The 24,831-nt window shown below is 43.3% G+C and overlaps 2 protein-coding genes across 5 annotated transcripts in view; one reads left to right on the top strand and one right to left on the bottom strand.

Annotated features, from left to right (window-relative positions):
* The first annotated feature begins 2,220 nt into the window (after positions 1-2,220).
* homezb (homeobox and leucine zipper encoding b) lies at positions 2,221-8,124 on the top strand. The gene is made up of 2 exons (XM_062993589.1): positions 2,221-2,568; positions 6,283-8,124. Exons 1-2 carry the CDS (start codon positions 2,221-2,223, stop codon positions 8,122-8,124), a joined length of 2,190 nt encoding a protein of 729 aa, XP_062849659.1.
* Positions 8,125-9,330: 1,206 nt separating this feature from the next.
* The window catches only part of zgc:109889 (uncharacterized protein LOC553542 homolog), a 45,123-nt gene continuing 29,622 nt past the window's right edge, over positions 9,331-24,831 (bottom strand). For 2 of the 4 annotated variants that reach the window (XM_062994314.1, XM_062994315.1), the window contains exons 5-11: positions 24,005-24,122; positions 22,147-22,325; positions 20,173-20,451; positions 19,547-19,896; positions 18,804-19,001; positions 17,314-17,418; positions 12,150-12,457 (exon numbers count right to left, since the gene is read on the bottom strand). In XM_062994314.1, coding sequence (XP_062850384.1) covers positions 18,844-19,001; positions 19,547-19,896; positions 20,173-20,451; positions 22,147-22,325; positions 24,005-24,122 — 1,084 coding nt within the window. In that variant the 3' untranslated portion in view covers positions 12,150-12,457; positions 17,314-17,418; positions 18,804-18,843. Of the gene's footprint in view, positions 9,907-12,149; positions 12,458-17,313; positions 17,419-18,803; positions 19,002-19,546; positions 19,897-20,172; positions 20,452-22,146; positions 22,326-24,004; positions 24,123-24,831 lie in introns of those variants that run through there. The other 2 variants (XM_062994316.1, XM_062994317.1) reach the window with 2 other exon arrangements.

Here is a 24,831-nt window from a genome sequence, read left to right as displayed (position 1 = left end):
GATACTTTTTCTTCATAACAGTTTAATTTAGCAACAAGTATTAATAAGCAAACTGTGACACAGGTCTCAGAAGTGCATTTTCTTTTTAGTTCTTCCTAATTTTCTTACCAATGATTTGTTGTTGGGGCTCTTTGAAGGAATTTTTGGATTTGGTGCTTTTTATTGCTCAGGAATTATATAACTACACTGAGACCTTTTCCTTCTGTAGCTTTTTAAACGATGACACAGTCAGAGAAATGTAGCTCTATATGTGTATTTATATTACTGTTCATTTTTACCAGTACTAATTTTTAAAGTACTCCTGTTGCCTTAGTTACAATAGAAAGGGTGGCTATAATATTGTGGCGCCGGCGAGTAGGAAGGAGAGCGTCAGAGCCGCAAGTGAGCTGCCTTTGGCAGTTCATTTAATGGTTTAGGGACAGACACCCATTCATACACACATACATTCATACAACAGACAAACATATAAGCTACTTACCCAACCCTCACCGCAGCCACCCTACTCCCAACAACGGGATACACGGCTGCGGTGAGCTTAGACACCACTGCCGCAAGGCTTTCTGGGTAAAGCCTGTGCCGGGCTCCTAGTGCGACGCTACATTGCCCCCCTTCCTATGGTCAACCGACCCGGTGATCAACTCACCAGCGTTCACTGGGTGGTTCCGCGGCCGAACCGCACCCCATTACACTGCCGAGCCGCCGTTGTACCCACTGCTGCGCCTGGCTGTGCCCCCGCAGCAGTACCTGGACTAGCGCAATCGGACAGACCGGGCATATTGGCCCACCGAACCATCAGAACCACCCAAACACCACGATCCCACTTCTGACACCAATGTGGCGCCGGCGAGCAGGAAGGAGAGCGTCAGAGCCGCAAGTGAGCTGCCTTTGGCAGTTCATTTAATGGTTTAGGGACAGACACCCATTCATACACACATACATTCATACAACAGACAAACATATAAGCTACTTACCCAACCCTCACCGCAGCCACCCCACTCCCAACAACGGGATACACGGCTACGGTGAGCTTAGACACCACTGCCGCAAGGCTTTCTGGGTAAAGCCTGTGCCGGGCCCCTAGTGCGACGCTACAATATTTTTATTTTCGCTTTATTAAGTAAAATGTATTAGTCAACAGTTCACTAGTATGTGCTTTGGGACACAGCAGCTGTGATGTAAAAATTTCAGTTCCCAGTCACCAACCTACAGAATACCAGTATTCTGTAGGTTTTCAACAACAGTAACATGTTAGGGACAATGGGTAGAGCCTTTAGGCTATCAACTGAAAGGTTGAGAGTTCGAATCCCAGCTCTGCCATGCAGCCACTGTTGGGCCCTTGAGCAAGGCCTGCTCTGCTCCAGGGCCGCCGTACAATGGCTGACCCTGCACTTTGACCCCAGCTATCAAACAAGCTGTGATATGCAAAAAAAAAGAATTTTGTTGTACTGTACATCTGTATATGTATATGTGTCAATAAAGGCATTCTATGTTCAAAAAAAATTCTGTCTAGCTGTGTGTAGCTTTCTCAACCTGGCGAATTTGGAAAACTACTTGTGTAGCCTTAAAAATAGTTTAATTTACTGTGTATACCGTGAGATGTAGCACTTTACACAACAAGCAGCCTAAGTCTGTACTAATTAGTGTGTCAAAACAGTATGAATGATTGTGTATGTGAAGGGTTTGATGGTGTACTATGTGAAATTTCATTTTTCGGTGTAGATTGCACCACATTGGTGGACCAAAACTTGTATGGTAATAGAATATTACATGGCAACACAGGCTGTGTATTTTTTCAGAAAATAATGTACCATTACTACCACTATTTCAGCTCTACTGCAATATTATTTTAAAAATGTACCCTTTTGTGAAATGCTTATTCAATGAAAAAACACACCATATTTTCCCAGGTTTGTCAATTATACTACAAAAATAGTTTCTTTTTTCTGTGTCCATTCACTGAGAGATACCGGATTACCTAGTCAATCAGCATGTCTGAATTATTTGTTCAGCCACCCAGCAACACTGTTTATTGTGTCAATATAGTAATATCATTAGTGATGTACTAATTAGTACAGTGATTTGTGGTTTGCAGCAGAGCCCTAAAGAACATGTTAGCTCTAGCTGTGAGAGATGTTTGTGTGCAAAAAGGCTTCTGGCCACCCACTACAAATGTAAAATGTTGAAATACTGACCTTTGACGTTATTTTTCAATAGGTCGCAATGGAGCAGCTTGAGCCACCACGTTGCGACAAGCCATCCGCAGCAGCTCTTCATTGTGAGGAAAACCAAAAATCAGAGGCACGTAAGGGCACAAAGACCGGGGCACGCGTAAAAGTGGGAAACAACGAGGCCAACGACGCTTACGAATGCCGGATTTGCGGCTACAGAGCAGAAGACGTCCTTTCGTTTAGTCAACATCTGCACTCTGTACATCCAGTTACTGGCCTGTCTGGTCCCAAGCCACAGAGGAATGAGAAATGTAGAGGAGCAGATGAAAAAGAAAGACTAGCTGCCTCTCCTCTAGGAGACCAAATTTCAGAGGGACGAAAGAGCCCAACTTCAGGAAATGTGAGTTTTGTGTTTGTTCTGTCGGTAGATATTTTAGACGGCTTATTGTACTGTTTGCACTTAACGTAGTCTTACAGATTTACTCTGTATTGCTCTGTGTCAGCATTATTATTCTTGATTTAAACTTTAATTATTGTAATTAATCACTTGGGCACTTCGGCTTCAATATGGCCACAGAATGAAGTAAATGATTTATTGCAACGTGGAGCAGAAATCGAATTGTTTTTGAAATCGAATTTTAATTGTTTACAGAATAGATCCACTTTTATTTTCATTAGCAGTGGATCTCTTGTAAATACATCTTTTGTTTTTCATAAAACTTAAAACAATACCACCTTTCTCACATTTTAATATAACCGCATGACCCCTAAGACAAACCCCTGAGACAAAGACCAGGAGGAAACATTTAAAAAAGATCAGCATGATAACATTACCACAATACATATTTATGCAGTACAGTATTTCCTTTGTTGAGGGATTTCTAACAATATGGCAACAAGACAGTAGGAACTGTCCTCTGTAAATCGTCCACCACTTCTGCAGGCATCTCATCCAGTCAGCAGAGGTCAGAGAAGAAACCCCGTCAACCTCCCCACCCTCAGACGCAGCCAATCGTGTCTGTTGAGCGCCCGGGCCAAGGCCATAGCCCTGTGTACATACGCACACCCACAAGGAGTTGGGGGGGTGTGCGGACGTCTCTCTGTTACTAATGGGTCGTTCGCGAGCAATCCGATTCTATTGAACGGCTCTTTCAAATGAACCGAGTCGCATCTCTGGGAACTGTTATATATATGTTTTATATGTTCTTTTCATTTTTGCGCCGTTCTTATTGGCTGTAATGCACCAATTCTGCTTCACATCAGTACGGGGAATTAATCAGTCATAATAAAAGCTGTTTATTGTCGGAATTCAAATCCGAAATCCGAGTATCGTGAAGAGTGAGCGCGACACACACAAACAGACATAATATTATATTGTATAAACTTGCACAAGTGTGTTTTTTTTGCAAGTTCGGGCTTGTCAGTGAATGTAACTGTATTCGGTACACAGATGTGATGACATGCCAGCGCGTTGTGCCACCCCATACCATGGTTTTGAAGGGCAAGATACTAACTGTTAGCTTAGCAAGCAAAACTCGATGGAATCGCGTTTGAATAACCTGCCTTATAATAAGTCATTGACTTATTAGAATCCTCTCTACTGAGGCAGCTGCCTATGTAGGCAGTAAGACAGCAAGGCAGCTCACTAGGTGTTTAAACACACCCTATGTAGAGCGCTTTCTAGCTTTTGTGTTATCACCTCAAAAAGTGAGCACCCCCACAACCAATCAGTGAGCTCCAACCACCTACAACTCCTGCCCCTCCCTTATTGTGGATGCGCGCAGATCTTAAAGTCTCCGTTTTCAAGGTGGACCTTAAGCAGAAATTTGGCGCTACACATTTTTAAATGCCGTCACCATTTTTTAATATCGCGGTATACCATCATACCGTCATACCGCCCAACCCTAATACACACTAACATACGCACACCCACAAACACATATATATATATACAGTGTATCACAAAAGTGAGTACACCCCTCACATTTCTGCAAATATTTCATTATATCTTTTCATGGGACAACACTATAGAAATAAAACTTGGATATAACTTATAGTAGTCAGTATACAGCTTGTACAGCAGTGTAGATTTACTGTCTTCTGAAAATAACACAAAACACAGCCATTAATGTCTAAATAGCTGGCAACATAAGTGAGTACACCCCACAGTGAACATGTCCAAATTGTGCCCAAATGTGTCGTTGTCCCTCCCTGGTGTCATGTGTCAAGGTCCCAGGTGTAAATGGGGAGCAGGGCTGTTAAATTTGGTGTTTTGGGTACAATTCTCTCATACTGGCCACTGGATATTCAACATGGCACCTCATGGCAAAGAACTCTCTGAGGATGTGAGAAATAGAATTGTTGCTCTCCACAAAGATGGCCTGGGCTATAAGAAGATTGCTAACACCCTGAAACTGAGCTACAGCATGGTGGCCAAGGTCATACAGCGGTTTTCCAGGACAGGTTCCACTCGGAACAGGCTTCGCCAGGGTCGACCAAAGAAGTTGAGTCCACGTGTTCGGCGTCATATCCAGAGGTTGGCTTTAAAAAATAGACACATGAGTGCTGCCAGCATTGCTGCAGAGGTTGAAGACGTGGGAGGTCAGCCTGTCAGTGCTCAGACCATACGCCGCACACTGCATCAACTCGGTCTGCATGGTCGTCATCCCAGAAGGAAGCTGACGCACAAGAAAGCCCGCAAACAGTTTGCTGAAGACAAGCAGTCCATGAACATGGATTACTGGAATGCCCTGTGGTCTGACGAGACCAAGATAAACTTGTTTGGCTCAGATGGTGTCCAGCATGTGTGGCGGCGCCCTGGTGAGAAGTACCAAGACAACTGTATCTTGCCTACAGTCAAGCATGGTGGTGGTAGCATCATGGTCTTGGGCTGCATGAGTGTTGCTGGCACTGGGGAGCTGCAGTTCATTGAGGGAAACATGAATTCCAACATGTACTGTGACATTCTGAAACAGAGCATGATCCCCTCCCTTCGAAAACTGGGCCTCATGGCAGTTTTCCAACAGGATAACGACCCCAAACACAACCTTCAAGATGACAACTGCCTTGCTGAGGAAGCTGAAGGTAAAGGTGATGGACTAAACCCAATTGAGCACCTGTGGCGCATCCTCAAGTGGAAGGTGGAGGAGTTCAAGGTGTCTAACATCCACCAGCTCCGTGATGTCATCATGGAGGAGTGGAAGAGGATTCCAGTAGCAACCTGTGCAGCTCTGGTGAATTCCATGCCCAGGAGGGTTAAGGCAGTGCTGGATAATAATGGTGGTCACACAAAATATTGACACATTTGGGCACAATTTGGACATGTTCACTGTGGGGTGTACTCACTTATGTTGCCAGCCATTTAGACATTAATGGCTGTGTGTTGAGTTATTTTCAGAAGACAGTAAATCTACACTGCTATACAAGCTGTACACTGACTACTCTAAGTTATATCCAAGTTTCATGTCTATAGTGTTGTCCCATGAAAAGATATAATGAAATATTTGCAGAAATGTGAGGGGTGTACTCACTTTTGTGATACACTGTATATACACACACACATACATTATTCACATTATTATGTATATACACACTTATACGAACATACACACTCATACTCAAACTCACATGCACATACACACACACTAACATACGCACACTCACAAACACATACATACACACACTTCGACACATTATTCACACACACACACACACACACACACACACGTGTATACACTCATACACAAACTTGCATGCACATACACACTAATACATTATTCACATAACTATGTACTGTATATACACACTTATACGAACATACACACTCATACACAAACTTACATGCACATACACACACTAACATACGCACACCCACAAACACACATACACTTGCACATACATACACTAACGCACACAAATGGGTTTAAACTTAATACAGGTTTATAAAAAGCTTGATAGGATAATTGAGGGGGGCAGTAGATCCTAACACCTAGTGTGAGAGAACAGTAAATTAGAAAAGCACCGACACCAGACAACCATTATACCCAGAAATGTGTCTTTCATTTATCATACCATCGTATCTGACTAATATTGACACTTTTTCTTTCTCTTACAGTTTTCTGAGGAGTCCATGTCTTCCTCACCCATGGACTCGGAAGAGACCAGCACAATTACAAGCAATCTAGAAAACCAGGTACCAGCAGTGAAGCAAAAAGAGACTGTGAAACCCCCACCAGCTGCCAAAATCAGCCAAAGCACACCTTCTGCCTCCATTCTGCCTCGGAGGAAAGCTTCTTCCTCATCAGACTCTAGCAAAGAAAACCAAAGTGAGGACGCTGCCTCGTCGGGCACGTCCAGCCTCAACCAGACGCACCTGGTGTGTCTTCCGCTGGTGTCTGACGGACTAAAACTGGTGTGGGTGCGCTCTGAGCAGATTCACGAGCTGGACGCCGTTTCGGAGCTCGTAGAAGTGTTTAACGACTTTCCGTACCCCACAGAACAGGAAATCGGCGCTCTGGCCCGTCGCTGCAGCCTATCGCAAGAGCGCGTCAAAGTGTGGTTCATGATGCAGCGGGTACGCTACGGGATCAGCTGGGCTGAAGACGACATTAGGCAAACGCGGCTGAAATTGTACCGTCTGCAAGGAATGCCGATTGGGGAGGAGTGTCGGGAGGAAGAGGAGGAGGACGGCAAAGGGGAAGAGGATGGTTTTTTAGCACATCAGGAGAGGACATCTGATACACTACAGCCGGTATCTGTGATGGACACATATTTGAGTCAGGCATACTACACACCCAGGCCAGGTTTCTTCCAGGATGAGGTCAACAACTACAGTATCATTCCTCAGTACACCAATGGGTTCGAACAGTTTCAGCACCAGACTGACAGTACCGCCCAGTACATGGGTGATTTTGAAATCGCGTCCTTGGACAAAGGCAGCGCTCATTTGTTCCCTTCTCATGAATCTAAGCCTGACATATTAAACATCCGTGAATCCCCCAAAAAGTCAGCAGAAGGTCGCCGTGGCCCCACGATCATGCAGCGGAAAAAGTCCAAAGACCAGCTGATGGTGCTTCGGCGTAGTTTCGTCCGGACAAACTGGCCCACGGAGGCCGAAGTCCAGCGCCTGCAGCGCGTCACCGGACTCGGACGTCACGAGATCCGGAAGTGGTTCGCCGACAGTCGCTACCAGCTCCGCCGGGGCACTCGGTCCTGGGTGACCGAAATGACCAGGCAGACTCAATCCCCATCAGAAAGCGATCCAAGACGACTGAACGACGACGACTTCCCAGAGGACGACGAACCCACCGGCTCCGGGGAGGGACTGGATTACGAGCTCGACGTGGACATGAACGACGAGCAGGCCCCTCTGGAGGATGACATCACAGAATCAGACCCAAGCAAAGCGCAAGAGATGAAAGAACCCGAGCGCCGGGACAGCCCGGCACCTTTAAAACGGGACCGGAAAGAATCCGTCGTAGTCCCTTCTCCATCTCCCGCTTCGTCATCTCCTTCAACCTCGATCTTCAAGGGCTACGTCCCCGCCGTGGGCCCCGAACCCAACCTCCGGAAGAAGACGTGGGAGCAGTTGAACATGCTGAGGCAGAGCTTCCTGCACTGCCCGTGGCCCACCAGCGACGACTACACGTACCTGCAGCAAAAGACAGGCCTGACGCGGACCGAGATCGTTCAGTGGTACGGCGACACTCGGTACCACCTCAAACACTCCAACCTGCGCTGGATCCGTCCGGAGGATAAAGACCGGGTACGAGCGGCCGTCATGAAGCAGCAGAAAAGAGCGGGGAGGGGTCCCAGAAACCGGGGCTGGCTAGACGTTAAAGATACAAGCTATAGTCTTGGGTCCCAAGCCAGTAATGGGACAGTCCCGGCAGAGACGAGGACATGGGAGGAGTTATACAAGACGACTTCTTCTGTACTGCCAGGAGGTGAACTTTGACCTTGGAGTATTTCTCAAGTTAGATGTATAAGAGTATTTAGAACAGCAGCGATGTAGAGGCTGGACTCTACGTAGCTGCTTTATGCTGTATATCGTTTTCTGGTCTCTGTCCTCATGTCCAGTGTTTGTCACTGACCCTGTGTGCACACCGGCAGCATTTTTCCTGCCCGAATCACTGTCTGCTTGTTGCCCGTGGGCATTACAGTCTCAAGGTTACCTCAGGTCACTCGGCTTCACCAGTAGCATTGCCAGCTTTTGGCTGTGGAATAACTGGACAGAAGCATCTTGGTCGCATAACCTCCTTTTTATCTCGAACCCTCACATAACATAGCTCACCTGCTCATAGTGGCAAGTCCAGACCACACCCGGTCCAAATTTGGAGACCTGTTCACAAGTATTGTCAAGCTAATTGTCTAGCTTTTTTCTGTGTGGATAAATGTGTCATACGTTAACTTATCAACACTAAATACACCGATCAGCCATAACATTAAAACCACCTCCTTGTTTCTACACTCGCTGTCCATTTTATCAGCTATACAAGGTAGACCAACTAGGTAGAAGTGTCTAATAGAGTGGACAGTGAGTCGACATGGTATTTAAAAACTCCAGCAGCACTGCTGTGTCTGATCCAATGTCCACTCACTGTCCACTCTATTATACACTCCTACCTAGTTGGTCCACCATGTAGATGTAAAGTCAGAGACGATCACTCATCTATTGCTGCTGTTTGAGTTGGTCATCTTCTAGACCTTCATCAGTGGTCACAGGACGCTGCCCACGGGGCGCTGTTGGCTGGATATATTTGGTTGGTGGACTATTCTCAGTCCAGCAATGACAGTGAGGTGTTTACAAACTCCAGCAGCGCTGCTGTGTCTGATCCACTCATACCAGCACAACACACACTAACACACCACCATCAGTGTCACTGCAGTGCTGAGAATGATCCACCACCCAAATAATACCTGCTCTGTAGTGGTCCTGTGGGGGTCCTGACCATTGAAGAACAGGGTAAAAGCAGGCTAAAAAAGTATGTAGAGAAACAGATGGACTACAGTTAGTAATTGTAGAACTACAAAGTGCTTCTATATAGGAAGTGGAGCTGATAAAATGGACAGTGTGTGTAGAAACAAGGAGGTGGTTTTAATGTTATGGCTGATCAGTGTAAATCATTCTATCACTCAATATATGATGAATACAATTGAATTTACATACAATTCAATTATTTTTTTATTGTATTGTTACACTAACTTTACACACTATATTGTATGGCAGCATGTTTTAGACAGATCTTTCATATTTTATTGGTGGCCTCAGCGGCTCATTCTGATCTGCATACCAGATTTGGTAGCGTTTTACACCGGATGCCCTTCCTGATGCAACTCGGGCATGGGACCGGCACTGAGAGTGCACTGACAAACAAGTGCACCTATCAAAAGCTGGGCTATATGGCCGTCAGGTCTGTGTAGATGCCTGACTGGCAGATAGCCCTGCAAGGATTTAAAACTGTAACACCCAGTTTAAGGTGCACCAGACTTTCATTACTGTCATAATATTTAAAGTAGTAAATGCCTTCTAGGAACTACATGGAGATTGTTTTACACTGGAAATAATAATGATTTGGACCGACCTTGCTGAGTTCTGATTGGTCGTCTGCACAGACGATCGCTCTGCCCTGCATGACCAGTTCCATCACTGTTTCGTTTTGTCGTCTCACTTCACTGCCGGTGTGAACGCAGGGTTGATACAGTAACACGTTAATATAATCCAGTGCCTCGTCAGGACCTTTAATAAAAAACATATTTATGTATTTAGGTTTGCCAGTTTTATCTGAGCAGTTTTATAGTGGTGGAGATTATTTATAACACTAAGAAAATAAATTAAGATGCTCAGAGTAATAAGTAGAAATGCACTGGGTAAAACTGCTGTTTTTATGTGTAGCATTTAGTGTCATTCACCAAGTTAGGACTGTGCATAGAGATTAGTTTCAGGTATTTAAATGCACTTAGCATTTTCACATTCTTTATTTTTTTTACACTGAGACTGAAGCGGAGTATTAGAGTTTAAACTTTGTTTAGGGCTTCCGAACCACAGTTCATTTCAAGTATTGATTTTAAACCAATATTTACTGAGAAATATTTGAAAATGGATTTAAGATCTTGTGCGTGTACGTCTGTTACTGCTCATTACACGTAATAATAATTTATTTAGACCCAGGACCATAATTCAGAAAAGCTTGAATGGTGTGTTTAATATTCTATGCATTTAATGATCATGGAGTTGAACAGAAAATTCCTTTAATGATTTTAAAGATTTTTGTACCTATTTCTAGAAAATGTTTTTCTTGGTTTAAGATGACATTATAATTCAATAAACTGTACTTCATGATGATTTTTTCATGCATTTATAAGTAGGCATAAATGATATACACCGATCAGCCATAACATTAAAACCACCTCCTTGTTTCTACACACACTGTCCATTTTATCAGCTCCACTTACCATATAGAAGCACTTTGTAGTTCTTCAATTACTGACTGTAGTCCATCTGTTTCTGTGCATGCTTTGTTAGCCTCCTTTCACCCTGTTCTTTAATGGTCAGGACTCTTTTAAGACCACTACAGAGCAGGTATTATTTGGGTGGTGGGTCATTCTCAGCACTGCAGTGACACTGACATGGTGGTGGTGTTTTAGTGTGTGTTGTGCTGGTATGAGTGGAGCAGACACAAATGGTGATGGAGTTTTTAAACACCTCACTGTCACTGCTGGACTGAGAATAGTCCACCAACCAAAAATTTCCAGCCAACAGCGCCCAGTGGGCAGTGTCCTGTGACCACTGATGAAGGTCTAGAAGATGACCAACTCAAACAGCAGCAATAGATGAGCGATCGTCTCTGACTTTACATCTACAAGATGACAACTAGGTAGGAGTGTCTAATAGAGTGGACAGTGAGTGGACACGGTATTTAAAAACTCCAGCAGCGCTGCTGTGTCTGATCCACTCATACCAGCACAACACACACTAACACACCACCACCATGTCAGTGTCACTGCAGTTCTGAGAATGATCCCCCTCCTAAATAATACCTGCTCTGTAGTGGTCCTGTGGGGTCCTGACCATTGAAGAACAGGGTGAAAGCAGGTTAAAAAAGTATGTAAAGAAACAGATGGACTACAGTCAGTAATTGTAGAGCTACAAAGTGCTCCTATATGGTAAGTGGAGCTGATAAAATGGACAGTGAGTGTAGAAACAAGGCGGTGGTCATAATGTTATGCCTCATCAGTGTATGTAATATGTACCACCAGGAGAAGTGTTTATGTGTGATGGCATACATGTTTCTTTTTGGTTTGTGGTTATGTTTGTAATAAGCGACAATATGATTAAATTTTTTAATCATTTATTTAATTCTGCAAACACAAATAATCCTGGACTGTTGCCAGGCAACACAACCATTCCTGTACACTAGATAGCTCGTAGTTTGTTTGGTTAGCTCTACAGCTTTTCCACAGTCTGGCTACATTTATTTTTACAGTTCCATTATTCCGACATTACTTTTCTCTTTCCTCCCCTTCGTTGTCACCTGACGACCCTCTTTTTAATTGAATTTGGTGTATAGTTTGTTTATTAGGACTTTAGCATCATGTTTTACACTTTGGTTATTTCATGACAGGAACAGTTACTCATTATACAAAGTTTATCAGTTCACAAGTTTATATCGAATACAGTCATGGACAATTTAGTATCACCAGTTCACCTCACCTGCATGTCTTTGGACTGTGGGAGGAAACCCACGTAGACACGGGGAGAACATGCAAACTCCACACAGAAAGGACCCGGACCGCTCCACTTGGGGATCGAACCCAGGACCTTCTTGCTGTATAAGTATCACATTTCACACTGGTTGATGAAACATTGATGATGGTCCTTTTTTATGCTGTTATTCATGAAACCACACCCCTCTCAATTGATACCACGCTCCCATGCCAAATCAGGGACAAAAGTATAAATCCCAAAAAAATATTGAAATCTGAAAGTGTTTATTTGTTTTATTAGGATTTTATCGTCATGTTTTACACACTTTGGTTACATTCATGATACAACAGGTAATTACTGGTTACACAAGATTCATCAATTCATGTATTTTAATGACAATTTAGTGTGTCTAATTCACCTCACTTGCATGTCTTTGGACTGTGAAGAAACTGGAGCTCCTAGAGGAAACCCACGCAGACACGGGGAGAACATGCAAACTCCACACAGAAAGGACCCAGACTGCTCCACCTGGGAATCGAACACAGGACCTTCTTGCTGTGACGCAACACTGCTACCCACCGTGCTGCCAAAAATTTTAAAGTAAAAAAACTTAAGAATCTGAAGACAAATGCAACTAAAATTAAAAACATCCAAATATACTTAAAGGTGAAGAATGTAAATAAATAATTTAAAAGAATTCTAGATTTAAATCAATTTAGTTACAAGAATATTTTGTTTCTAAAAGTTTGAACTCGACATGAAGTTTCAGCCCCCAATTTGACATCCTGTTTGTTTGTTTATTAGGATTTTAATGTCATGTTTTACACTTTGGTTATATTCATGACGGGAACGGTATTTCCTCGTTACACAAGATTCATCAGTTCACAAGGTTATATGGAACACAGTCCTGGACAATTTAGTATCTTGCATGTCTTTGGACTGTGGGAGGAAACCCACACAGACACGGGGAGAACATGCAAACTCCACACAGAAAGGACCCGGACCGCCCCACCTGGGGATCGAACCCAGGACCTTCTTGCTGTGAGGCAACAGTGCTACCCACCGTGCCGCCCAATTTAACATCCTGATACCCATTTAGTGTCACGGTTCTGTTTTGCTCTCCAGATTAAATCCAGATTGCTGCTCGACAGGTTTCATTTTTCCATATTTGTAACTTTAATCTCGTCAGGGTCGTGGTGCGTCTGCTTTCTCCAGAATCACTGGGCGCAAAGTAGTAACACACCCTGGACAGTATGCCAGTCCATCTACTGTCCCTGCTGGCCTCCCTGAACCCTAGATCCCTGCATTAGTGGGCTGGTGCAATTTCTCGCTGCACCACCCACCCGCTGGCCCAAAAGACTTATCACTGCAAACACAAGCATGACGGTGCATACAGCAACATTAACCACAATAATATTTGGTTATATTTTATTGACATGCGTGCAGTGTTTATTCACATGACAATATTTTTCTTTTAATCTTTACAGGCAGTTTTACTGCAATTTTATACAAGACTTTACTTTTAAAAACACGAGATGTTTTACATTCAACTTGCAGTTCACACACACACACACACACAAGCATTTAAAGGTTAAGTATGAACTATTTTTTGTGCAGCCGTCAGTGTCACATTTAAGCAAATAAAAAAATAAAAAAAGCTAAAATAATTACTTTTGTTCTGTACAAATGATCTAAAAACCAAAAAAAGAGAAATAAAACAGCAAAACATTGAAAAAATAGCCTAAATTTTCTGAAAACCAAACAGCATTTACTTAAATATTTCTATCATTAAATTTGGGTCAATATATGCAGAACAGTAATGAATGAAGGATATGATGACTGAACCTTTTTATTTTACACTAGACCATCTGGTACATTATATGGCCCAAAAGTATGTAGACACCTGACTAAACACCCCCACATTTTTCTGGAAAGGCTAACACCAAGATTTTAGATTGTGGCTGTTGGAAGGTGAACCCATTCAATCAAACGAGCATTCGTGCGGTCAGGCAATAATATTGGCCGTTTCACCTTGAAGGTGTTTATTGGGATTGATGCCAGGGCTCTGTGTATCAAACCTCGTCTTTATAGACCTTACTTGGTGTACAGGGGCGTAGTCATGTGAGAACCTTCAGACTTCCATGAACGCTCCTCCTCTGATGACATGGTTTTAATTTACAATGACACTGCTCATACTCAATATTCATGCCACCTTACTGAACTGGTCCCTGCTTTGAGATTAGTGGTGTCCAAACTTTGCTTGTTTGGGGCCAGATAGAGTGAAAAACATGTAAACACTAGCCACAGACTATATTGTAATGAAACAAAAGTATAATATAGCCACTTGATTACTAACACTTATTTTTTATTTGAATGACTGTTGAGTAACTACGATTTTGCCAATTTCACTCATCACCAATCAAAATGGGAAGACTATTATACCTCTTTAAATTAAATGTACACACTTCCTTCTGAAGTCAGAGAAATGATATTCACCTAAAATTGCATTCGCTAGTTTTCTACTTTTCTAGTCGTTTTAATTTCTGTTTATTGAAAAACTCAGGAACGTTAATCTAGGTGTAACATTTTATTTTTTTTAATTATAAAAAAACCATTTTTATCCCTATTCTAGTCATGTCCAATTACCCTGATTGTATCCTCTATACTGATTCGACCCTTTGCCGCTGACTGAGGACGACACTCAACTGACTTGCGCCCCCTCCGGCACGCAATCAGTACAGACTTGCATTTTTCACCTGCATGAGTCGAGTTCATACACCGAGAGACACTGCGCACGGAGGGTCACACCCCCCTCAATGTTATTCCTCAGCCCTGTGCAAGCGCCGTCAGTCAACCAGCAGGGGCCGCAGTTGTACCAGTTATGAGGACCTCCGACTCTACCCCTAAGCCCGTGAACAACAGCCAAATGTTGTTCATACTGCCGCCCAACCCAGTCGGAAAGGTAGATACGATGTATCTAGAAACCCAACTCTGGTGCGCTAGCGTACTTTATCGCTGCGCCACCTGAGCGGCCAATCTAGGTGTAACATTAATGTTTTGACTGGGGGGGGGAGAGAAGAAGATGGGGAGCGTTTTAGATTTGTTTTATGCAGTAGCGACACCCAGAGTTTAAACAGTTTAAGCTGTTTTTTTTTTAACCTGCTTAATAGCGGGCCAACTTCAATTTTATTTCTAAACAGTTTATGTCCTGCGGGCCGTAGTTAGTACATCCCTGTTCTGGATCCCCCTCACAGTTTACCACTGAGCTCAGGGACATAAAGGCAAATAGAAGGCATATTGAGCGCCTCTACAAGGAAACAGGAATTACATCTGCTTGTACAGCGATGCCCTTAAACACTACCTGGACTGCCTGCTATTATACTACTATTATACAAGGTGGCTGCTTTTGGCTGCTCTGTTCAGGACCACAAATAAACTTCAACCTCCCAAGACATCTACTTCCAGCTCCTCTGCTCAATGTCTGTTTTATCCTGGAAGAAGTCTTGAAGAGTTTAACGTCTACCAGCATTTACCCACTGTAGCACGGCCTTCGTTCTCCCAATCTACCCAACTTCAACCAGGCAGATTCAAACACAGTAGCTGACACACTTGTTATTGACCCCACCACCTACTGGTGCTGGACATAAAATTAGAATATCATGAAAAAGTTGATTTATTTCAGTAATTCCATTCAAAAAGTGAAACACAGACTGATATATTTCAAATGTTTATTTCTTTTAATGTTGATGATTATAACTGACAACTAAGTAAAACCCCAAATTCAGTATCTCAGAAAATTAGAATATTGTGACAAGGTACAATATTGAAGACACCTGGTGCCACACTCTAATCAGCTAATTAACTCAAAACACCTGCAAAGGCCTTTAAATGGTCTCTCAGTCTAGTTCTGTAGGCTACACAATCATGGGGAAGACTGCTGACTTGACAGTCGTCCAAAAGACGACCATTGACACCTTGCACAAGGAGGGCAAGACACAAAAGGTCATTGCTAAAGAGGCTGGCTGTTCACAGAGCTCTGTGTCCAAGCACATTAGTAGAGAGGCGAAGGGAAGGAAAAGATGTGGTAGAAAAAAGTGTACAAGCAATAGGGATAACCGCACCCTGGAGAGGATTGTGAAACAAAACCCATTCAAAAACGTGGGGGAGATTCACAAAGAGTGGACTGCAGCTGGAGTCAGTGCTTCAAGAACCACCATGAACAGACGTATGCAAGACATGGGTTTCAGCTGTCGCATTCCTTGTGTCAAGCCACTCTTGAACAAGAGACAGCGTCAGAAGCGTCTCGCCTGGGTTAAAGACAAAAAGGACTGCTGAGTGGTCCAAAGTTATGTTCTCTGATGAAAGTAAATTTTGCATTACCTTTGGAAATCAAGGTCCCAGAGTCTGGAGGAAGAGAGGAGAGGCACAGAATCCACGTTGCTTGAGGTCCAGTGTAAAATTTCCACAGTCAGTGATGGTTTGGAGTGCCATGTCATCTGCTGGTGTTGGTCCACTGTGTTTTCTGAGGTCCAAGGTCAACGCAGCCGTCTACCAGGAAGTTTTAGAGCACTTCATGCTTCCTGCTGCTGACCAACTTTATGGAGATGCAGATTTCATTTTCCAACAGGACTTGGCACCTGCACACAGTGCCAAAGCTACCAGTACCTGGTTTAAGGACCATGGTATACCTGTTCTTAATTGGCCAGCAAACTCGCCTGACCTTAACCCCATAGAAAATCTATGAGGTATTGTGAAGAGGAAGATGCGATACGCCAGACCCAACAATTCAGAAGAGCTGAAGGCCACTATCAGAGCAACCTGGGCTCTCATAACACCTGAGCAGTGCCACAGACTGATGGACTCCATGCCACGCCGCATTGCTGCAGTAATCCAGGCAAAAGGAACCCCAACTAAGTATTGAGTGCTGTACATGCTCATACTTTTCATCTTCATACTTTTCAGTTGGCCAACATTTCTAAAAATCCTTTTTTTGTATTGGTCTTAAGTAATATTCTAATTTTCTGAGATACTGAATTTGGGGTTTTCATTAGTTGTCAGTTATAATCATCAACATTAAAAGAATATATCAGTCTGTGTGTAATGAATGAATATAATATACAATATATATATATAATATAAGTTTCACCTTTTGAATGGAATTACTGAAATAAATCAACTTTTTCATGATATTCTAATTTTATGACCAGCACCAGTAGAAGTGCACCTAGTGCTCTTCTACAATTTATTTAATGTTATATTATATCATATATTACATTATATGAAGCATTCTGCTCACACCACCCCCATCATCAATCAGCTTTACTGGTTACCAATATCCTTCCATATCCCATATCAAGTACAAACTTATATTGCTTAAATTTCAATGCCCTTCATGGTCCCTATTTACCTTAGTGAGCTCTTTCACCCTTACTGTCATACCTGGTCTCTTAGATCCTTGTGTGTTGGGTGGACTGTCCTTTAGTTCTACTGCTCACAAACTCTGGAACTCTCCCCCACTATCTCTTCATGAAAGCTCTTCTATCTCTGCCATCAAAGTGCAAATAAATACTTGTATTATTATATATTATGTCTCTACTTCTGTGCTTATGCCATGTAAACAATTTGATTTACCCAAGTTTCAAAAGCTTTTTAAAGCGTCTGGAGCTTGAGCTCAGCGACAAGTTGTAACAGCCGATCGCCAAAGCGGTAAATGTGTCCGGTGCATAATGCTCAAGGTAGCGTCACGGCCTCATTTCATAGGAAACAATGGCACAGTCAGTGCAAAAGCGTTTTTGTCAATGCAGTCTGAGCTTTGTCTATCTACTGAACATCTATCTCAGAAATACCAAAAACAATAATGGTAAAAATGGCAGCAAATGTGGAACCGGTATTACTGAGAAAGCAATTGTATGGTACTTTAGCCTGCGGTACTTGTGGATTATAACAGCGGTTCGCAACCTTTTTTGCACCATGGATTCCATGGTTTCATATAAGATATAATTTCACGGCCCGGCATATTTATGCATTTTCTCCCCTTTTTCTCCCTTTTAGTGCGTCCAATTGCCCGATTGTGTCATGCTTCCTCTCCACTAATGCCGATCCCCGCTCTGATTGAGGAGAACGAAGCTAACCCACGCCCCCTCCGACACGTGGGCAGCATGCCGTATGCATCTTCACCTACACTTTGACGAGTGCAGTGCAGCTCAGCGCTGTGTACACTGTGTACGGAGAGACACGCCCTGGGAGCACTCTTTTCTCATCTCTGTGCAGGCGCCATCAATCAGCCAGCAGAGGTCGTATTTGCATTAGTTATGAGAGAGACCCCATCCGGCTTAATCCCGCTCATATCTAAACAACAGGCCAATCGTTGTTCATGTGGCCGCTCAGCGTAACTGGCAGGAAGAGCTGAGATTTGATATGATGTATTCGAGATCCCAGCTCTGGTTCCAGCATGTGTTTTTACAGCTGCGCCACCTGAGTGACAGGGGTGGGGGATTTAAGATAGACTAACTGTACTACTCCCAAATGAGCTTTTTTTGCTGCAACGAGACGCTGCTCCCACCTAGGGGTGATTGGAGACAATAACACCTGTAAAAAAGTAGTGTTTCATTGCTGATGTAGCGATCTCTAATTATTTAATCTTTCTGTGCGGCCTGGTAATAAATGACCCACGGACCGGTACCGGTCCATGGCCCAGTGGTTTGGGACCACTGGATTATACCATCTTTGGCAGACTTAACTGGGGTTTAGGACCTTTGTGACAATACCTTCTAGTTTAAAGCGCTCTGCAAATTATAACTGAACCAAATCAAATGGAACAATGAGAAAGCTGCACAAACAACCGGTCCTGCTCAGGCTTTTAGAAAAGCAACCGTCTGCTACATTGTTGTCTGCAGTTGTGCTGTACTGTAAATCTCATCAATGCATGCCTGCTTCAGATCTCTCTGGGATCTGAGATCATGCTCTTCACTAATCAGACCACTCGTTTTCGTCTGGCTCGGAGTCCTCGTCTGATTCACTGTACTCCACAGCGATACGGCGTGACAGGATCGTGGCCACATCGTTTCCCACCGGCTCTCTCTTAGCTTCCAGCTCTCTTTGCTCCTGCACTTTCCTCAACTGAATTCCTGAGGGAAAAATACATAGATGTTTAAATGATACATTCATCAATTGTAGTTTACACTGGGTCCACTTTACAATGTTACAAATGCACAGCTTTAATGAAGGACTGTTGCAATCAGTGATTTTCAGACTGAGCCCTGGAGCACATCTTAGATTAGCTTTAAACTGTGATAAATTGTAACTGGAGGACCACGCCTTGTCACTAAAGTGGAGGTGTGCATTATGCACAGAAAAAGCCACATGCATGCCTGCTTCAGATCTCTCTGGGATCTGGGATCATGCTCTTTACTAGTCAGACCACTTGTTTTCGTCTAGCTCGGAGCACAATATTAGGAAGGTGGTCATAATGTTATGCCTGATCGATGTATCTGTCTTTCACAAAGCTGCCAAGAATTCTGAAGCCGACAGTAAGGTCATGGTTCATATTGTGCATTAGAATCTCAACTGTATGGTCCCTAAACAGTTCTTCCAAGGGCCTAGAAGAGCTACAATAAAAAGACAGCTAAAGACAAAACACAGCAAATATGATACCTCACTCTCTGTCACTTACCTCTGCGTATGGCAGCAAGCAGATCGCTTCGGGCATCGCTCATAGGGACCAAAGGCACCTGAGGCTTCCTGGCGGTCGGGGTCTCTGCCTGCACTGGGGGCAGGCTGTGTGCTTGAGGGTGGGTGTGTGTCGGAGGTCCGGCTGGAGGTGGAGGAGGGGCTGCAGGTGTAGGTGGTGAGGAGCTGTAACGGGACAGAGAGGCCATGGTGCTGGGAGGCAGGGGAGAGGAAGAGGAAGAAGAGGGAGCAGTGGGGCTGTCGAAGGCTGTCTGAGCTGAAGGGATGAGAGGGGGAGGAGGAGGAGGGGGAGCAGGAGGGATGAAGAACTCCGGCTGATGGGATTGATGAATGCTACGGGAGAAAACAGAAAATGTTTAGTGTTGGAACAAGCTACAATGTTTTAGCTGTGTTGTCACTAGGGGACTTAAATCTATACACTTACAGTAAAACTGTCTTACACACTTTTTGTTTGTACATCAGAGTCGTCAAAATAACTCCCCTGTTTTAATAGTAGGCTGTGCTATGTACCGTAGCTTCTATATATAAACTTTCATTTAATTTATGAGTGTAATTTATTGACTGCTGTGAAATGTGGCACTTTAAAAATGCATGTAAAATAGTGCCCACCTGTAGTCTTTAGCCTGGGTAAGGCGAGGACCATTGAGAGCAGGGTCTGTAGGTGCAGCTGCATGTGAGGGCTGGATTCTGCCCAGAGTGTCTCTTCCAGCCGGAGTAGACAGGTTGCCAGTGGGCCTGTAGGTTCGCTGCAGTGTTTGGGTATGAGAGGGACTGAGCATGGCCCCTTTGACATCGATGGTGGGCGGAGCACTGCAGGGTGGAGTGTGCTGTGCAGGGCGAATTGGGCTGCCCGGGTATGAATGTTCACCTGCGTCTGACATCAATGACCTGCAAAAAGGGTAGGTGGTAGCTAATTACACCCAAAAAATTGAGGGTTAAAGGCCTTGCTCAGGGGTCCAACAGTGACAACTTAGTGGTGGGCGTGAATTGTTGAAATTTTTTTTGTTCATATGTTAATGTTATGTCCATACCAGCCCAATTTCTGGAAATATTGAGACATTTCATAAAATGCAATAAATAAAATCTGTGCCGTTCATTATCCTGAATTTTTTACTTAATTGACAAAGTACAAAGAAAACATTTCCAAACCTAATTCTGTTGGGTCCGTGTACCTTTGGTCATTCGTTTTTCACTTCAAATCCCAAAATTGAAAAAAGTTTTTTAGTTTCATTTCAAATAACAAACAAAAATTGTTTATTTATTTATATTTTTCTTTATTATTATTATCATTTATTTATTTTTCTTGTGTTATAGTATTTCTTCGTTCTCAGCCAAATAAACATCTAAAAATGAATAAAATTGCACGAACTAACTCTGCAGTAAACAAGGAGCAAACAACAATCAAATATATTTCAAAAAGTTATTTTCTTAATTTTTAGTTAAAGCTGTTTCTTAAATGCGAAATTAATCTGCAATAAAAAAAGCGAGCGTCTAAAAAGTGCATGAAGCAGAACGCTGATTAAAATGCATTAAATGTTGTAATAGTTACACAGTGACATGTACGATTAGTTCTGCCTGTATTACAGAATTGAGTCCTACATAGTAAAAAAATTATGAATGTAAATTCTAATATTGTGACGATAGTGAGATGTTAGAAAACAACATTCTTCTTTCTTAGAATAGCCCTTTTATTTAGGAAAAATAGTTCTTGTGTGAATTAGAAGGGCATAGAAAAAGTAGACACAAAAGTCAGAACAGGGGACAAGTCGTCACGTTGTTACTACTTTTTGTCTTCTTAACACTTGCTTAATTTACACTGAAGCAAATATGAAGCATTTGCTTATGAAGCAAATATAGGCATGTCAGCGCATGCACACGCTTTGTGTTTATTTCCGGTTGAACTGATAGAAAATATGACCTGTTTTTCAATTTCTGTTTGTTTGTTATTGGATTTTTGATATTGAAATGAAAAATGAAAAAAGTCCAGTTTTCTGTTGTTCAGTTTTGCTTTTTAAAGTGAAAAAGGAATGACCAAAGGTACACGGACCGTGTTGTGTAAATATAATCAAGTGTAAATTTTGATGCCTGTAGCACCTTTAAAAACAATCAGACAGAGGCATGGTTACCATGTGTTGCATCACCTTTACACTTTGTGTTCTTTTTTAACTGACTGTGTCACATCTAGAATGAGAACTGTCAAAGTAGTGAGCCACAGCTCATCTTTGCTTGGGTCCACCATGTATACCAATCATGATACTCTCACCCGTTACCAATTCACCTGCTTATTGTGGAAATGTTTAAAAACTGTGTAGCTTCCAACTGCTTCGAGACAATCACTAGAGGGCAGCAGACTGTACCAGTAAAAACATAACCATGCCATGTGCTGGTTTGAGAATCGTTTTTGATAAGAGGAAACATTATTATTTCCTTTAAAGAAACCCATATATGGAAATAAGAATTGAGCCCAAAAGGGTCTGGATAAGAATTTTAGTTAGTTGTGTTGACTGCTAAGCTCAGTGCAGTGCAGCAACCACTTACAGCTGAAGTCTGATATGCAATCCCTGAACACTAAGCAATTCTCACCTGCTGTCTGGCGAGAGGGATCCCTCCGAGGACATGCCGTGGTATGGAGAGGGTGTGAAGCGGGCATCAGGGCGAAACTCTTTGTCATACGCCAGCACGTTCCACTCTTGTCTGCGGGTCCGAGCTTTCCGCACTTTCTTGACCTCTCGCCCAGGCTCTTCCACCTGTTTCTGCTGCTCCTGTGGGAAAAAAATTAAGAATAGCTTTATATAAAATGGTAAATCATACAAAGCATAGGCAACTAGATGTGCATTTTCAGACTTTCTAGCACCTATTAAAATGATAAAGTTTCATGTCTATTCTAAACAGCAATTACATAGTTTCTGGCTGGTAAGGTAAATGCTGTATAGCAACGCAGGTTCTGGGCATCTGGGTTTGATCGTTGGCTGTGACTCTGTATGTGAGGATGTGTCACTGTGTTTATGTCAGCTTCCCCAAAGTACAAAACATGCAGAAGGTGTATTAGCTACTCTAAACTGCCCCTAGGTTTAGGTGAATAAGTGTATGTATACAAGTGACGTGACATCTTGATACATTCTAAGTTGTAAGTTCTTTTTCTGTTAATGTTTTTAAACTTACATTAATGTAATGTAAACTTTAATTTTGCACCTATCCATTAGCCCGCCCAGGTGGCGCAGCGGGATATATCGCTAGCACACCAGCGCCGAGATTCTGAACTCCTAGGTTCGAATCTCAGCTCTGCCACCGGCCGACTGGGCGCCATCTAGCGGGCACAATTGGCAGTGCCTGCAGCAGACAATAATTGTCTAACTTTAGTTTTGCTGGGTGTGTAAGGACCCTGGTTAGCAGATAGAGGCGCCTGTGCAAAAAGCAAAGTTCGACTCCCGGCTCTGCCATGCAGCCACTGCAGCAAGTGGCTGCCACTGTGAATCCCGGCTCTGCCACCGGTCGGCTGGGCGCCATCTAGTAGGCACAATTGGCAGTGCCTGCAGAAGACAATAATTGTCCAACGTGTCTGCTGGGTGGGACGACCGGACTAAGTGGGTGGAGTCTTCAAAACACTGTGTAAGGACCCAGCATAGCAGATAGAGGCGCCTGTGCAAAAAGCATGGGCGAAAAGTCATGGGTTCAAATCCCGGCTCTGCCATGCAGCCACTGCAGCAAGTGGCTGCCACTGTGAATCTCGGCTCTGCCACCGGTCGGCTGGGCACCATCTAGCGGGCACGATTGGCAGTGCCTGCAGCAGACAATAATTGTCCAACGTGTCTGCTGGGTGGGACGACCGAACTAAGTGGGTGGGGTCTTCAAAACGCTGTGTAAGCACCCTGGTTAGCAGATAGAGGCGCCTGTGCAAAAAGCATGGGTTCGAATCCCGGCTCTGCCATGCAGCCACTGCAGCAAGTGGATGCCACAGTGAATCTCGGCTCTGTCACCGGTCGGCTGGGCACCATCTAGCGGGCACAATTGGCAGTGCCTGCAGCAGACAATAATTGGCCAATGTGTCTGCTGGGTGGGATGACCAAACTAAGTGGGTGGATTCTTCAAAACGCTGTGTAAGGACCCACGTTAGCAGATAGAGGTGCCTGTGCAAAAAGCATGGGCGAAAAGCATGGGTTCGAATCCCGGCTCTGCCATGCAGCCACTGCAGCAAGTGGCTGCCACAGTGCTCTGACCCCAGCTTTTCAAAGGAGCTAGAATATGTGAATAAAGAATGTATTGTACTGTATATATGTATACGACAAATAAAGGCATTCCACCTACCCTAGCCTATCCTTATCCTACAGCAATAGTAAACAAACTAGTGCGAGAACTGTCTAACAGACTTAGTGTTAATTACATTTTATAATGTGTTATAAAAGCAGAAGTCGAATAGATCATTCATTAATCTCCTACAAACCTTCTGTCGTCTTTTCTCCTTCCTCTTGTCTTCTGTGGCCTGCAGCATTTTCTCCTTCCACAGGTTGAAGAAGTAAGATGGATCTGTGTAGAACTTCAGTGCATCCTTCTTATCGTCTCTAAAGAATAAAGATTTACTCAGAGGATTTAGAATCTCCTTCGACTGTGATAAAATGACTACGGTAAACAGTTTTCCCTCTCCTTTCATCAGCTCCCTTTCTTTAACACAGAGAGATGTACAAGCTAGGAAGGTAATTCTGTCACAATCTGGGCCCACATCCAACTATCTAGGGCTGTAGCTAATCAGGCCTACTAACTGCACTATGCTTGAGGTGCAGCCACTAAATACTGGCATGAAATAGCAAACATAAGTGACTACAGAGCAGCCAAAAAGCTTAGGGCTGATTAAAAAATGAGATCAGACATAATTGGCTATGTCTGAGGGAGGACGGGTCAAAGGGATTTCTCATTACTGCTGCAACCTCTGCTGGCTGGTTGAAGATCCCTGCTCAGAGACTGTGAATAATGGAGATCAGTGTGTGACTCCTCGTACGAGGTACCGATCCCTGTGTGAACCCGCCTCGTGTAGGTGAAAAACGTTTGCCTACTGCACACTTGTTAGGTCCAGATAGGAGTATAAAGCAGTAGAGTAAATAACAAGTTGTTCGTAAATTAGATCTTTTAAGTAAAGTGTTGACTGCATTTCACTCAAGCAATTAAATGCAGGGTAATGAATTCCATTATAAAGAAATTTATTGTTAATCCATGTAAATAAAAAAGCACTTTTAATTAGGTACAACTATCTGGTACTTACATTCATTCATATTT

Source organism: Trichomycterus rosablanca, chromosome 4, assembly GCF_030014385.1.
Source record: "Trichomycterus rosablanca isolate fTriRos1 chromosome 4, fTriRos1.hap1, whole genome shotgun sequence".
NCBI lineage: Eukaryota > Metazoa > Chordata > Actinopteri > Siluriformes > Trichomycteridae > Trichomycterus > Trichomycterus rosablanca.
Note: the sequence above shows the minus strand (reverse complement) of the source record. Positions and strands in the feature narration are given on the sequence as shown.

What these genes read in the sequence shown, in the direction of transcription:
- homezb (XM_062993589.1), top strand. Translation starts at nt 2,221, where the DNA reads ATGGAGCAGCTTGAGCCACCACGTTGCGACAAGCCATCCGCAGCAGCT. An exon ending in AGAGCCCAACTTCAGGAAAT is followed by an intron (nt 2,569 to 6,282) that starts GTGAGTTTTGTG and finishes TTTCTCTTACAG; the next exon opens with TTTTCTGAGGAGTCCATGTC.